The 13,413-nt window shown below is 47.0% G+C and overlaps 1 protein-coding gene across 9 annotated transcripts in view; it reads left to right on the plus strand.

Annotated features, from left to right (window-relative positions):
• Nucleotides 1-13,413, plus strand: part of MARK2 (microtubule affinity regulating kinase 2) — a 385,864-nt gene that overhangs the window by 233,143 nt on the left and 139,308 nt on the right. For all 9 annotated transcript variants that reach the window (XM_063944914.1, XM_063944911.1, XM_063944916.1 and 6 more), the window contains one exon: nt 4,143-4,213. In XM_063944914.1, coding sequence (XP_063800984.1) covers nt 4,143-4,213 — 71 coding nt within the window. The remainder of the gene's footprint in view (nt 1-4,142; nt 4,214-13,413) is intronic.

Consider the following 13,413-nt stretch of genomic DNA (forward strand, 5'->3'; position numbering starts at 1 on the left):
ATCCGAGCTAGTCAGGAACCTCCTAAAACCGAACCAAGAGTGCATCAATGCACAAGGGTTCTGGGTAAAAATGGTGGCTTCCTACGAAGCAATCCCATTCGGCAGATTCCACGCAAGACTTTCCAGTGGAACCTACTGGACAAATGGTCCGGGTCGCATCTTCAGATGCATCAGCGGATAACCCTGTCACCAGGGACAAGGGTATCCCTCCTGTGGTGGTTGCAGAGTGCTCATCTTCTAGAGGGCCGCAGATTCGGCATCAGGACTGGGTCCTGGTGACCACGGATGCCAGCCTGCGAGGCTGGGGAGCAGTCACACAGGGAAGGAATATCCAGGGCTTATGGTCAAGCCTGGAGACATCACTTCACATAAATATCCTGAAGCTAAGGGCCATTTACAATGCTCTAAGCTTAACAAGATCTCTGCTTCAAGGTCAGCCGGTGTTGATCCAGACGGACAACATTACGGCAGTCACCCACGTAAACAGGCAGGGTGCCACAAGAAGCAGGAGGGCAATGGCAGAAGCTGCAAGGATTCTCCGCTGGGCGGAAAATCATGTAATAGCACTGTCAACAGTATTCATTCCGGGAGTGGACAACTGGGAAGCAGACTTCCTCAGCACGACCTCCACCCGGGAGAGTGGGGACTTCACCCAGAAGTCGTCCACATGATTAAAAAACTCGACAGGTATTGCGCCAGGTCAAGAGACCCTCAGGCAATAGTTGTAGACGCTCTGGTAACACCGTGGGTGTACCAGTCAGTATATGTGTTCCCTCATCTGCCTCTCATACCCAAGGTACTGAGATTGATAAGATGGAGAGGAGTAAGCACTATATTCGTGGCTCCGGATGGGCCAAAAAGGACTTGGTAACCGGAACTTCAAGAGAGGCTCACGGAGGATCCGTGGCCTCTACCTCTAAGAAGGGACCTGCTCCAGCAAGGACCCTGTCTGTTCCAAGACTTACCGCGGCTGCGTTTGACGGCATGGCGTTTGAACACCGGATCCTGAAGAAAAAAAAGGCATTCCGGATGAAGTCATCCCTATCCTGATCAAAAGCCAGGAAGGATGTAACCGCAAAAACATTATCACCGCAATTGGCGAAAATATGTTGAGTAGTGCGAGGCCAGTAAGGCCCGACGGAGGAAATTCAACTGGGTCGATTCCTGCATTTCCTGCAAACAGGAGTGTCTATGGGCCTGAAATTGGGGTCCATTAAGGTTCAGATTTCGGCCCTGTCAATTTTCTTCCAAAAAAGAACTGGCTTCAGTCCCTGAAGTTTAGACGTTTGTAAAAGGGGTACTGCATATACAGCCTCCTTTTGTGCCTCCAGTGGAAATTTGGGATCTCAATGTAGTTTGGGTTCCAAAAGTTACATTGGTTTGACCACTTAAATCTGTGGAGTTAAAATATCTCGCATGGAAAGTGGTCATGCTGTTGGCCCTGGCCTAGGCCAGGCGCGTGTCAGGATTGGCGGCTTTATCCTGTAAAAGCCCTTATCTGATTTTCCATTCGGACAGGGCGGAATTGAGGACTCGTCCTCAGTTTCTCCCTAAGGTGTTTCCAGCGTTTTCACCTGAACCAACCTATTGTGGTGCCTGCGGCTACTAGGGACTTGGAGGAATCCAAGTTGCTGGATGTTGTCAGGGCCCTGAAAATATGTTCCAGGACGGCTGGAGTCAGGAAATCTGACTTGCTGTTTATCCTGTATGCACCCAACATGCTGGGTGCTCCTGCTTCTAAGCAGACTATTGCTCGTTGGATTTGTAGTACAATTCAGCTTGCGCATTCTGTGGCAGGCCTGCCACAGCTAAAATCTGTAAAAGCCCGTTCCACAAGGAAAGTGGGCTCATCTTGGGCGGCTGCCCGAGGGATCTCGGCTTTACAACTTTGCCGAGCAGCTACTTGGTCAGGGGCAAACACGTTTGCTAAATTCTACAAATTTGATACCCTGGCTGAGGAGGACCTGGAGTTCTCTCATTCGGTGCTGCAGAGTCATCCGCACTCTCCCGCCCGTTTGGGAGCTTTGGTATAATCCCCATGGTCCTTACGGAGTCCCCAGCATCCACTTAGGACGTTAGAGAAAATAAGAATTTACTTACCGATAATTCTATTTCTCGTAGTCCGTAGTGGATGCTGGGCGCCCATCCCAAGTGCGGATTGTCTGCTATACTTGTACATAGTTATTGTTACAAAAATCGGGTTATTATTGTTGGGAGCCATCTTTCCAGAGGCTCCTCTGTTGTCATACTGTTAACTGGGTTCAGATCACAAGTTATACGGTGTGATTGGTGTGGCTGGTATGAGTCTTACCCGGGATTCAAAATCCTTCCTTATTGTGTACGCTCGTCCGGGCACAGTTTCCTAACTGAGGCTTGGAGGAGGGTCATAGGGGGAGGAGCCAGTGCACACCAGTTAGTCCTAAAGCTTTCTTTAGATGTGCCCAGTCTCCTGCGGAGCCGCTATTCCCCATGGTCCTTACGGAGTCCCCAGCATCCACTACGGACTACGAGAAATAGAATTATCGGTAAGTAAATTCTTATTTTTTTTTTTATCAGGGTTTAACCATGTCTCCCTGGCCAGGGAGTTCAACTCTTTAGACACAGGCAAAGTCGCTTAGGCCTTCGGTTTAACATTAAAATACAACTCCTCATCTGGCTCTGACTCTTGATCTGGTATGTGAAGGGCCTCTCTCACAGCGAAGATGAGGGTCTCCACCCCTGGGGACAGAGAGCTGTCCTCATCCATATCATCATCCATCATCATCATCATTATCTGTGTAAGGCTGATCAGAATCAGACTGAAGCACCTGTGGCAGTGAGCATTTTTGTGAAACCACTAGATGGGGCTGAGAAGCCTTCTTTGTATCTTCAGCCTTGGCCACAGAATCAATAGAATGCTTCAACACCTGTCTCTCCCTTTTAGCCGCAGCTAATTCAGAAGTAACATGCTCGATCATGCTAGTAAAGCTGTCCAGCCAGGCAGGTGCTTGTGAACTGTGTCCCTGTGGAGACCAGGAACATTGTCCACATGAGTGACCCCGCTGAAGATGGGGATGAATTAAAGGCAATACACATAACCATGTCTACAGACATCCTTCACCCTGTAAAACAGCGCAGCCCACTGACCAAACACCTCCACACAGACCCTAGAGAGCCCCAGGAGGGACACTTGAGGAGCGGACACCAGCTCCCAGCAACACTGCAGTATAAGAGTAACTAAATGTATGACCTGATAGGAGTGCAGCGGAGCTGTCGCTAGTGTGCTCCCCCTGTCTAAGACCCCCTGGTAAAGGTACAGAGTCCTGTAGCAGTGTGGGTCTCTGGAAGAACAGCGTTGTGTGCAGCTTGATCCGCAGCAGCAGGAAAATGGTGCCTTCCCACCTCAGCCCTGACCCCTGTAATGGTGCACAGTCCCTGTTAATAGATTATACTGGCTATGTCAAAAATAGATATACAGTACTCCCAAAGCCTTTCTGTGACAGTGAGCACTGAGGGGCGTCTGCCCGTTGTCAGTTCATCCGAGGCGGGCACCGCAGCTCAGGGCCCGTGGCCGCCGCGCGACCTGCCGCCAAAACTGCACCAGTGTACTGATAACCGGGACCCCGGTGTAACACTAACCGCACATGTATCTTCGGCATCTGTTGGAGGGTGGCGGCTAGCTGCTGGAGTGGGCACACATACTAACGATGTGTGATCAGTACCTCGGGAGCTCAGTGTCCTGTCAGCTGGGATTACGAACCATTAACCCTCAGGAGGTTGGTTCAGTCCCCCTCTAAGTCCCATGAAGCAGGTAGTCTGTCTGTCAAGCAGAGCTACATGAAAATAATAAACTAAATTAAACTTGAAGAAAAAAAATCTCTGGAGCTCCAGAGAAGTGCACCCGGCTCCTCGGGCACATTTTTCTAAACTGAGTCTGGTAGGAGGGGCATAGAGGGGAGGAGCCAGCACACACTTACACACACAAAGTTTTAAAGTGCCAGGCTCCAGTGGACCGGATTTATACCCCATGGTACGAAAGTACAAGACCCCAGTCTTCACTAGGATGTAAGAGAAAAAGGATTTAAAAAGTTTCTATTTCATCTTGTTCACTTTCTTTGTTTTTACTGTAGAGCTTAATCCATTTTTTTGTTGTTTTTGTCTAGGTGAGGTGTTTGATTATTTGGTTGCTCACGGAAGGATGAAAGAAAAGGAGGCACGTTCTAAGTTCCGGCAGGTGAGTTTGGAATGTCCAAGTTTACATAGTAAACAATCCTGCAGCTACAAAGAAAACACATTTTCCATTCCATATGGTGCTGTGATTGGCTACACAATTGTTACAGGCAGTCACACTGTTGTAAGGATTGGTAGTATACTGGAAGCTATACAATTTAGACATTTAATATATGCTTAAAATATAATTTAATGATGTCTGCAGCATACCCATAGAAAGTTGGGACAGCACAGTAAGGGTTGGGTACACTCTAGGCGATGTACTCTATGAGCGACGTTACCTAGTGTGTTCCCGTTCCTGCCGGTCAGCGGCAGTGGACATATCTTAATAACACAGGCATAAAATGAATTGCAAAATTACATAAAAAGCAGACTGTCTATAACTGTAAGTATGCAAGTCCTCTAGGAGTCACTAGCTTGTTTCTTTGTTCTTTTAATGTGTCTGGAGAAGACAACTGTGATGCCATGGGAACACAGAGAATCAGTTAATTATCTTTGGGAACAGTTCTGAAAGTTGGCAGGCGAACGCCCCCAAAGAACCACCTCCTTTTGTATATTGCCACACTGCTCCTTTCAGTCCTCTGATATTAAGTGACCTGCTGTAGTGCAGGGAGACAAAGACAAAGATTACTGACTTTGCTTATCTCCTGCTGACACCTAGTGCGTGACAAGGGATAAAAAGTTTCTCTAACGTCCTAGTGGATGCTGGGGACTCCGTCAGGACCATGGGGAATAGCGGCTCCGCAGGAGACAGGGCACAAAAGCAAGCTTTTAGGATCACATGGTGTGTACTGGCTCCTCCCCCTATGACCCTCCTCCAAGCCTCAGTTAGGTTTTTGTGCCCGGCCGAGAAGGGTGCAATCTAGGTGGCTCTCTTAATGAGTTGCTTAGAAAAAGTTTTTAGGTTCTTTATTTTCAGTGAGTCCTGCTGGCAACAGGCTCACTGCATCGAGGGACTTAGGGGAGAGATTTTCAACTCACCTGCGTGCAGGATGGATTGGATTCTTCGGCTACTGGACATAGCTCCAGAGGGAGTCGGAACACAGGGCTCGCCCTGGGGTTCGTCCCGGAGCCGCGCCGCCGACCCCCCTTGCAGATGCTGAAGATGAAGAGGTCCGGAACCAGGCGGCAGAAGACTCTCAGTCTTCATCAGGTAGCGCACAGCACTGCAGCTGTGCGCCATTGTTGTCAGCACACTTCACACAGCGGTCACGGAGGGTGCAGGGCGCTGGGGGGGGGCGCCCTGGGCAGCAATGTATAATACCTGTATGGCGAAAAATACATCACATATAGCCCTTGAGGCTATATGGATGTATTTAACCCCTGCCAGATATCTAAAACTCGGGAGAAGAAGCCCGCCGAAAAGGGGGCGGGGCCTATTCTCCTCAGCACACAGCGCCATTTTCCCTCACAGAAAGGCTGGTGGGAAGGCTCCCATGCTCTCCCCTGCACTGCACTACAGAAACAGGGTTAAAACAGAGAGGGGGGGCACTGATTTGGCGATATGTATATATATTAAAATGCTATAAGGGAGGAACACTTATATAAAGGTTGTCCCTGGATAATTATAGCGTTTTGGTGTGTGCTGGCAAACTCTCCCTCTGTCTCCCCAAAGGGCTAGTGGGTCCTGTCCTCTATCAGAGCATTCCCTATGTGTGTGCTGTATGTCGGTACGTGTGTGTCGACATGTATGAGGAAAATATTGGTGAGGAGGCGGAGCAAATTGCCTGTAATGGTGATGTCACTCTCTAGGGAGTCGACACCGGAATGGATGGCTTATTTATGGAAATTACGTGACAATGTCAACACGCTGCAAGCCGGTTGACGACATGAGAGGGCTGGCGAACAAATTAGTATCTGTCCAGGCGTCTCAAACACCGTCAGGGGCTGTAAAATGCCCATTTACCTCAGTCGGTCGACACAGACCCAGACACGGACACTGATTTCAGTGTCGACGGTGAAGAAACAAACGTATTTTCTTTTAGGGCCACACGTTAAGGGCAATGAAGGAGGTGTTACATATTTCTGATACTCCAAGTACCACAAAAAAAGGGTATTATGTGTGAGGTGAAAAAACTACCTGTAGTTTTTCCTGAATCAGATAAATTAAATGAAGTGTGTGATGATGCGTGGGTTTCCCCCGATAGAAAATTATTGGCGGTATACCCTTTCCCGCCAGAAGTTAAGGCGCGGTGGGAAACACCCCTCAGGGTGGATAAGGCGCTCACACGCTTATCAGAACAAGTGGCGGTACCATCTACGGATAGGGCCGTACTTAAGGAGCCAGCTGATAGGAGGCTGAAAAATATCCTAAAAAGTATACACACACATGCTGGTGTTATACTGCGACCAGCGATCGCCTCAGCCTGGATGTGCAGAGCTGAGGTGGCTTGGTCGGATTCCCTGACTAAAAATATTGATACCTTTGACAGGGACAGTATTTTATTGACTATAGAGCATTTAAAGGATGCATTTCTATATATGCGAGATGCGCAGAGGGATATTTGCACTCTGGCATCAAGAGTAAATGCGATGTCCATATCTGCAAGAAGATGTTTATGGACACGACAGTGGTCAGGTGATGCAGATTCCAAACGGCACAAAGATGTATTGCCGTATAAAGGGGAGGAGTTATTTGGGGTCGGTCCATGGGACCTGGTGGCCAGGGCAACTGCTGGAAAATCCACCGTTTTTTACCCTAAGTCACATCTCTGCAGAAAAAGACACCGTCTTTTCAGCCTCAGTCCTTTCGTCCCTATAAGAGTCATATCTGCCCAGGGATAGAGGAAAGGGAAGAAGACTGCAGCAGGCAGCCCATTCCCAGGAACAGAAGCCCTCCACCGCTTCTACCAAGTTCTCAGCATGACGCTGGGACCGTACAGGACCCCTGGATCCTACAAGTAGTATCCAAGGGGTACAGATTGGAATGTCGAGAGGTTTCCCCCCTCGCAGGTTCCTGTAGTCTGCTGTACCAATGTCTCCCTCCGACAGGGAGGCAGTATTGAAAACAATTCACAAGCTGTATTCCCAGCAGGTGATAATAAAATTACCCCTCCGACAACAAGGAAAGGGGTATTACTCCACACTATATGGTGGTACTGAAGGCTAGGTGAGACCTATTCTAAATCTGAAAAATTTGAACACTTACAAGGGTTCAAATCCAGATGGAGTCACTCAGAGCAGTGATAGCAAAGAACAAGGGGACTATATGGTGTCCCGGGACATCAGGGATGCTTACCTCCATGTCCCAAAAATTTGCCTTTTCTCACCAAGGGTACCTCAGGTTCGTGGTACAGAACTGTCACTATCAGTTTCAAGACGATGCCGTTGGATTGTCCAAGGCATCCCGGGTCCTTACCAAGGTAATGACCGAAAGGAGTATTCGTCTTCAAAGAAAATGGACGACCTCCTGATAAGAACAAGGTCCAGAGAACAGTTGGAGGTCGGAGTAGCACTATCTCAAGTAGTTCTACGACAGCACGGGTGGATTCTAAATATTCCAAAACCGCAGTTGTTCCGACGACACGTCTGCTGGTCCTAGGGATGATTCTGGACACAGTCCAGGAAAAGGTGTTTCTCCCAGAGGAGAAAGCCAGGGAGTTATCCGAGCTAATCGGGATCCTCCTAAAACCAGGAAAAGTGTCAGTGCATCATTGCACAAGAGTCCTGGTAAAAATGGGGGCTTATTACGAAGCGCTTCCATTCGGCAGATTTCACGCAAGAACTCTTCAGTGGGATCTGCTGGAAAAATGGTCCGGATCGCATCTTCAGATGCATCAGCGGATAACCCTATATCCAAGGACAAGGGTGTCTCTCCTGTGGTGATTACAGAGTGCTCATCTTCTAGAGGGCCGCAGATTCGGCATTCAGGATTGGATGCTGGTAACCACGGAGGCCAGCCTGAGAGGCTGGGGAGCAGTCACACAAGGAGTGTGATCAAGTCTGGAGAATTCTCTCCACATAAATATACTGGAGCTAAGAGCAAATTTATAATGCTCTAAGCTTAGCAAGACCTCTGCTTCAAGGTCAGCCGGTATTGATCCAGTGGGATAACATCACGGCAGTCGCCCACGTAAACAGAAAGGGCGGCACAAGAAGCAGGAGGGCAGTGGCAAAACTGCAAGGATTTTTCGCTAGGCGGAAAATCATGTGATAGCACTGTCAGCAGTGTTCATTCCGGGAGTGGACGACTGGGAAGCAGACTTCCTCAGCAGGCACAACCTCCACCCGGGAGAGTGGGAACTTCATCGGGAAGTTTTCCGCATGATTGTGAACCGTTGGGAAAGACCAAAGGTGGACATGATGGCGTCCCGCCCGAACAAAAAATGGGACAGGTATTGCGCCAGGTCACGAGACCTTCAGGTGATAGCTGTGGACGTCCTGGTAACACCGTGGGTGTAACAGTCGGTGTATGTGTTCCCTCCTCTGCTTCTCATAACCAAGGTATTGAGAATTATAAGACATAGAGGAGTAAGAACTATACTCGTGGCTCCGGATTGGCCAAGAGGGACTTGGTAACCGGAACTTCAAGAGATGCTCACAGAGGACTAAGGGCCTCGGGAGCTAAGAAGGGATTTGCTTTCAGCAAGTACCATGTCTGTTCCAAGAGGAACCGTGGCATCGGCCTTTAAGAAAGGACCTGCTCCAGCAGGGACCTTGTCTGTTCCAAGACTTACCGCGACTGCGTTTGACGGCATGGCGGTTTGAACGCCGGATCCTAAGGGAAAAGGCATTCCGGAAGAGGTCATACCTACCCTGGTCAAAGCCAGGAAGGAGGTGACCGCACAACGTTATCACCACATGTGGTAAAAATATGTTGCGTGGGTGAGGCCAGGAAGGCCCCACGAAAAAATTTCAACTAGGTCGATTTCTGCACTTCCTGCAAACAGGAGTGTCTATGAGCCTCAAATTGGGGTCCATTAAGGTTCAAGTTTCGGCCCTATAGATTTTCTTCCAGAAAGAATTGGCTTCAGTTCCTGAAGTCCAGACGTTGTCAAGGGAGTATTGCATATACAGCCCTTGTGTGCCTCCAGTGGCACCGTGGGATCTCAACGTAGTGTTGGGATTCCTCAAATCATATTGGTTTGAACCACTCAAATCTGTGGATTTGAAATATCTCACATGGAAAGTGACCATGCTGTTGGCCCTGGCCTCGGCCAGGCGATTGTCAAAATTGGCGGCTTTGTCTTACAAAAGCCCATATTTAATTTTCCATTCGGACAGGGCAGAACTGCGGACTCGTTCCCAGTTTCTTCCTAAGGTGGTGTCAGCGTTTCACCTGAAACAACCTATTGTGGTGCCTGCGGCTACTAGGGACTTGGAGGACTCCAAGTTGCTAGACGTTGTCAGGGCCCTGAAAATATATATAGATATATAATTCCAGGACGGCTGGAGTTAGAAAGTCTGACTTGCTGTTTATATTGTAGGCACCCAAAAAGCTGGGTGCTCCTGCTTCTAAGCAGACTATTGCTCGTTGGATTTGTAGTACAATTCAGCTTGCACATTCTGTGGCAGGCCTGCCACAGCCAAAATCTGTAAATGCCCATTCCACAAGGAAGGTGGGCTCATCTTGGGCGGCTGCCCGAGGGGTCTCGGCTTTACAACTTTGCCGAGCAGCTACTTGGTCAGGGGCAAACACGTTTGCTAAATTCTACAAATTTGATACCCTGTCTGAGGAGGACCTGGAGTTCTCTCATTCGGTGCTGCAGAGTCATCCGCACTCTCCCGCCCGTTTGGGAGCTTTGGTATAATCCCCATGGTCCTGACGGAGTCCCCAGCATCCACTAGGACGTTAGAGAAAATAAGATTTTACTTACCGATAAATCTATTTCTCATAGTCCGTAGTGGATGCTGGGCGCCCATCCCAAGTGCGGATTGTCTGCATTACTTGTACGTAGTTATTGTTACAAAAAATCGGGTTATTATTGTTGTGAGCCATCTTTTTTAGAGGCTACTTCATTGTTATCATACTGTTAACTGGGTTCAAATCACAAGTTGTACGGTGTGATTGGTGTGGCTGGTATGAGTCTTACCCGGGATTCAAGATCCTTCCTTATTGTGTACGCTCGTCCGGGCACAGTACCTAACTGAGGCTTGGAGGAGGGTCATAGGGGGAGGAGCCAGTACACACCATGTGATCCTAAAAGCTTGCTTTTGTGCCCTGTCTCCTGCGGAGCCGCTATTCCCCATGGTCCTGACGGAGTCCCCAGCATCCACTACGGACTATGAGAAATAGATTTATCGGTAAGTAAAATCTTATTTTTCCTGTGTGTAATGTTAGCTAGTCATTTTGAAATAAAAAATCAGGACACCCATTCAATCAGATGGATGATCATACGTCGCAAGAGCAGGGCCTTCTGTCCTCATGTGCCTTTTCTTACTTACACAATCTTATACTTCATACTCCCTTTGATGGCACCTAACCCCTGGATCTTCATACCTGTACTATATTGTCTTGAATTGTAAATGCTGTCTTCTTGTTTGCTCATTTGATTATGCACTGCGTAATGGGCGCTATGGATCCCTTGTGGCGCCATATAAATAAAGGATAACAATAATAAATATATATATATATACACACAAAGTAAAAACCACAGCACTCACCGCACCAGAAGCGGGGCACAGCTATGCACCCACCACTCACAGGGTGGGGTGCATGTAACACTGCACTCTCCACCACAGAAGCGGGGTACACAGCTGTACTTACCACTCACAGGGCGGGGTGCATGAAGCCCATGATCACATCGCTCTAATAAATACAAACAGAGAACCCAGCACTCACCAAAGTAAACTCACTTATCCTCAACAATTCAATAAATAAATGATGGGGGTTTAGTTGGTGGATTGGCCAATGCACGGAAGCCTGTATACCGATTCAAGGTACCCCACCTTCATACAGGTCCTACACTATCACAGAGTCTTAAAACCTGACTACCACACTGCTGCATCATCTGCCTGCTAGATGTAATGTGTACCTGCCACAGACTTTATGGCTTTTAAAGGCACACTAGTCACCTATTGCACTGGTTCAAAGATGATTGCTAAAAAACAGCTGAGACAGGTTCAGGATAATAAAGTCCACACAGGGGTGCATGAGAAAGCTAGTGGCCACGGTTAATAAGAGCTAACCAGGCTTCCGTGCATTGGCCAATCCACCAACTAAACCCCCATCATTTATTTATTGAATTGTTGAGGATAAGTGAGTTCACTTTGGTGAGTGCTGGGTTCTCTGTTTGTATTTATTAGAGCGATGTGATCATGGGCTTCATGCACCCCGCCCTGTGAGTGGTAAGTACAGCTGTGTACCCCGCTTCTGTGGTGGAGAGTGCAGTGTTACATGCACCCCACCCTGTGAGTGGTGGGTGCATAGCTGTGCCCCGCTTCTGGTGCGGTGAGTGCTGTGGTTTTTACTTTGTGTGTATATGAAGGGGTTAATCTATGGTTAGCTCTTATTAACCGTGGCCACTAGCTTTCTCATGCACCCCTGTGTGGACTTTATTATCCTGAACCTGTCTCAGCTGTTTTTTAGCAATCATCTTTGAACCAGTGCAATAGGTGACTAGTGTGCCTTTAAAAGCCATAAAGTCTGTGGCAGGTACACATTACATCTAGCAGGCAGATGATGCAGCAGTGTGGTAGTCAGGTTTTAAGACTCTGTGATAGTGTAGGACCTGTATGAAGGTGGGGTACCTTGAATCGGTATACAGGCTTCCGTGCATTGGCCAATCCACCAACTAAACCCCCATCATTTATTTATTGAATTGTTGAGGATAAGTGAGTTTACTTTGGTGAGTGCTGGGTTCTCTGTTTATATATATATATATATATATATATATATATATATATATATTATAGAGAGAGAGAGAGAGATATTTTTATTTTATTTTATGTATATTCTAGCTATCCCTCCATCGGCACAAACTTTCCTGTAATTAATGGCCCAAGTGCACAGAAAAAAAACAGCATAAGAAGTGTTGTCAGCAGGAACCCAAATGGGACTTGATGAGAACTTGCAGTAAAGTGAAGGCTCAGCAGCAACATTTAAGAGAACCCTGCTTTTTTTTCTAAAGCTTGAGCCTGCTGAGCATCCTCTTTATTTACTCACCAAGTCCTAAATGAGTGCCTGCTTATGTTCTGTAGGTCTCTTTCTCTATATAATATCTATCACTCTCCTAATGTTTATTTTAAACAAAGTGTATCCAATAAATATGTATCTGACCTGATCCAAATACAATTTATCCATTATGAGAGTCTGAGTGCCGTTCTTATTGGAGGAATATATATATATATATATATATGTATGTATAGACCACAGTTATTAACTGCGCATAGGATATTTCTCTCAGTTCAAAATAATCAGTCCTTTTTTATCGATGCAAATGCTGCCAGTTCCTGAAAAGCCGATCCGCCGGCTAAGTACATGTAAAGAAACAGAAAAAAGGAAGGTGCACATATGAGCATAGTTTGAAATCTTTACTAATAAAAGAGTAAAAGCTCACGTACATCGAAGTAAAATAATACCAGCTCCCTTCTCCAAAACCCCACAAGAAACGTCTCCGGATCGCACCCAGCAGTGTTTCAGACAGGGGAACTTTTAGCGGTTCACATTCAGCTGTGCTTCCATCCAAGCACTCAGTCACAGTGCATGCGGCTGCTCGTTCAGCACTTGGTGTAGGCGTCCCGACCGGTTTCGTCACAATAGACTTCGTCAGGGGGCGTGTGGCCAAACGGAGTTTCCGTGTAATATTTATAGCACATCCATATCAATTAGATCTTTCAATAAACTAATCAATGTCACATTCTAATACACTTGTTTCTTTGCGCATTCAGTAACCATCATTAAAACAGCTAAATTTAATAACAATTCATATTTATAAGAACCAAGGATAATCCATAGCCCATCAGACAATGAAAATGAAAAATGCCTCGATGTCTAATAAGTTAATAACAAATGGTTAAAAAGAGCACTCCAAATGGACTATTTGTAAAGCAACAAATAGCTGGTGATTTTATGTGAAGACTGTGAACATCTGGTCTAGTTAATTAAGGGTGATGAAATATATTGCTGTCTGATGGGCTATGGATTATCCTCGGTTCTTATATATAAGTATTTCATGCTTCTGTGGAGTCTATTTAATGCTGAGAGCTATTCAGTATGCACCATTTGAGCTGTTTAGTGTTCGGTTCCACTGTCATTCCATACAT

This window comes from Pseudophryne corroboree, chromosome 11 (genome assembly GCF_028390025.1).
Source record: "Pseudophryne corroboree isolate aPseCor3 chromosome 11, aPseCor3.hap2, whole genome shotgun sequence".
NCBI lineage: Eukaryota > Metazoa > Chordata > Amphibia > Anura > Myobatrachidae > Pseudophryne > Pseudophryne corroboree.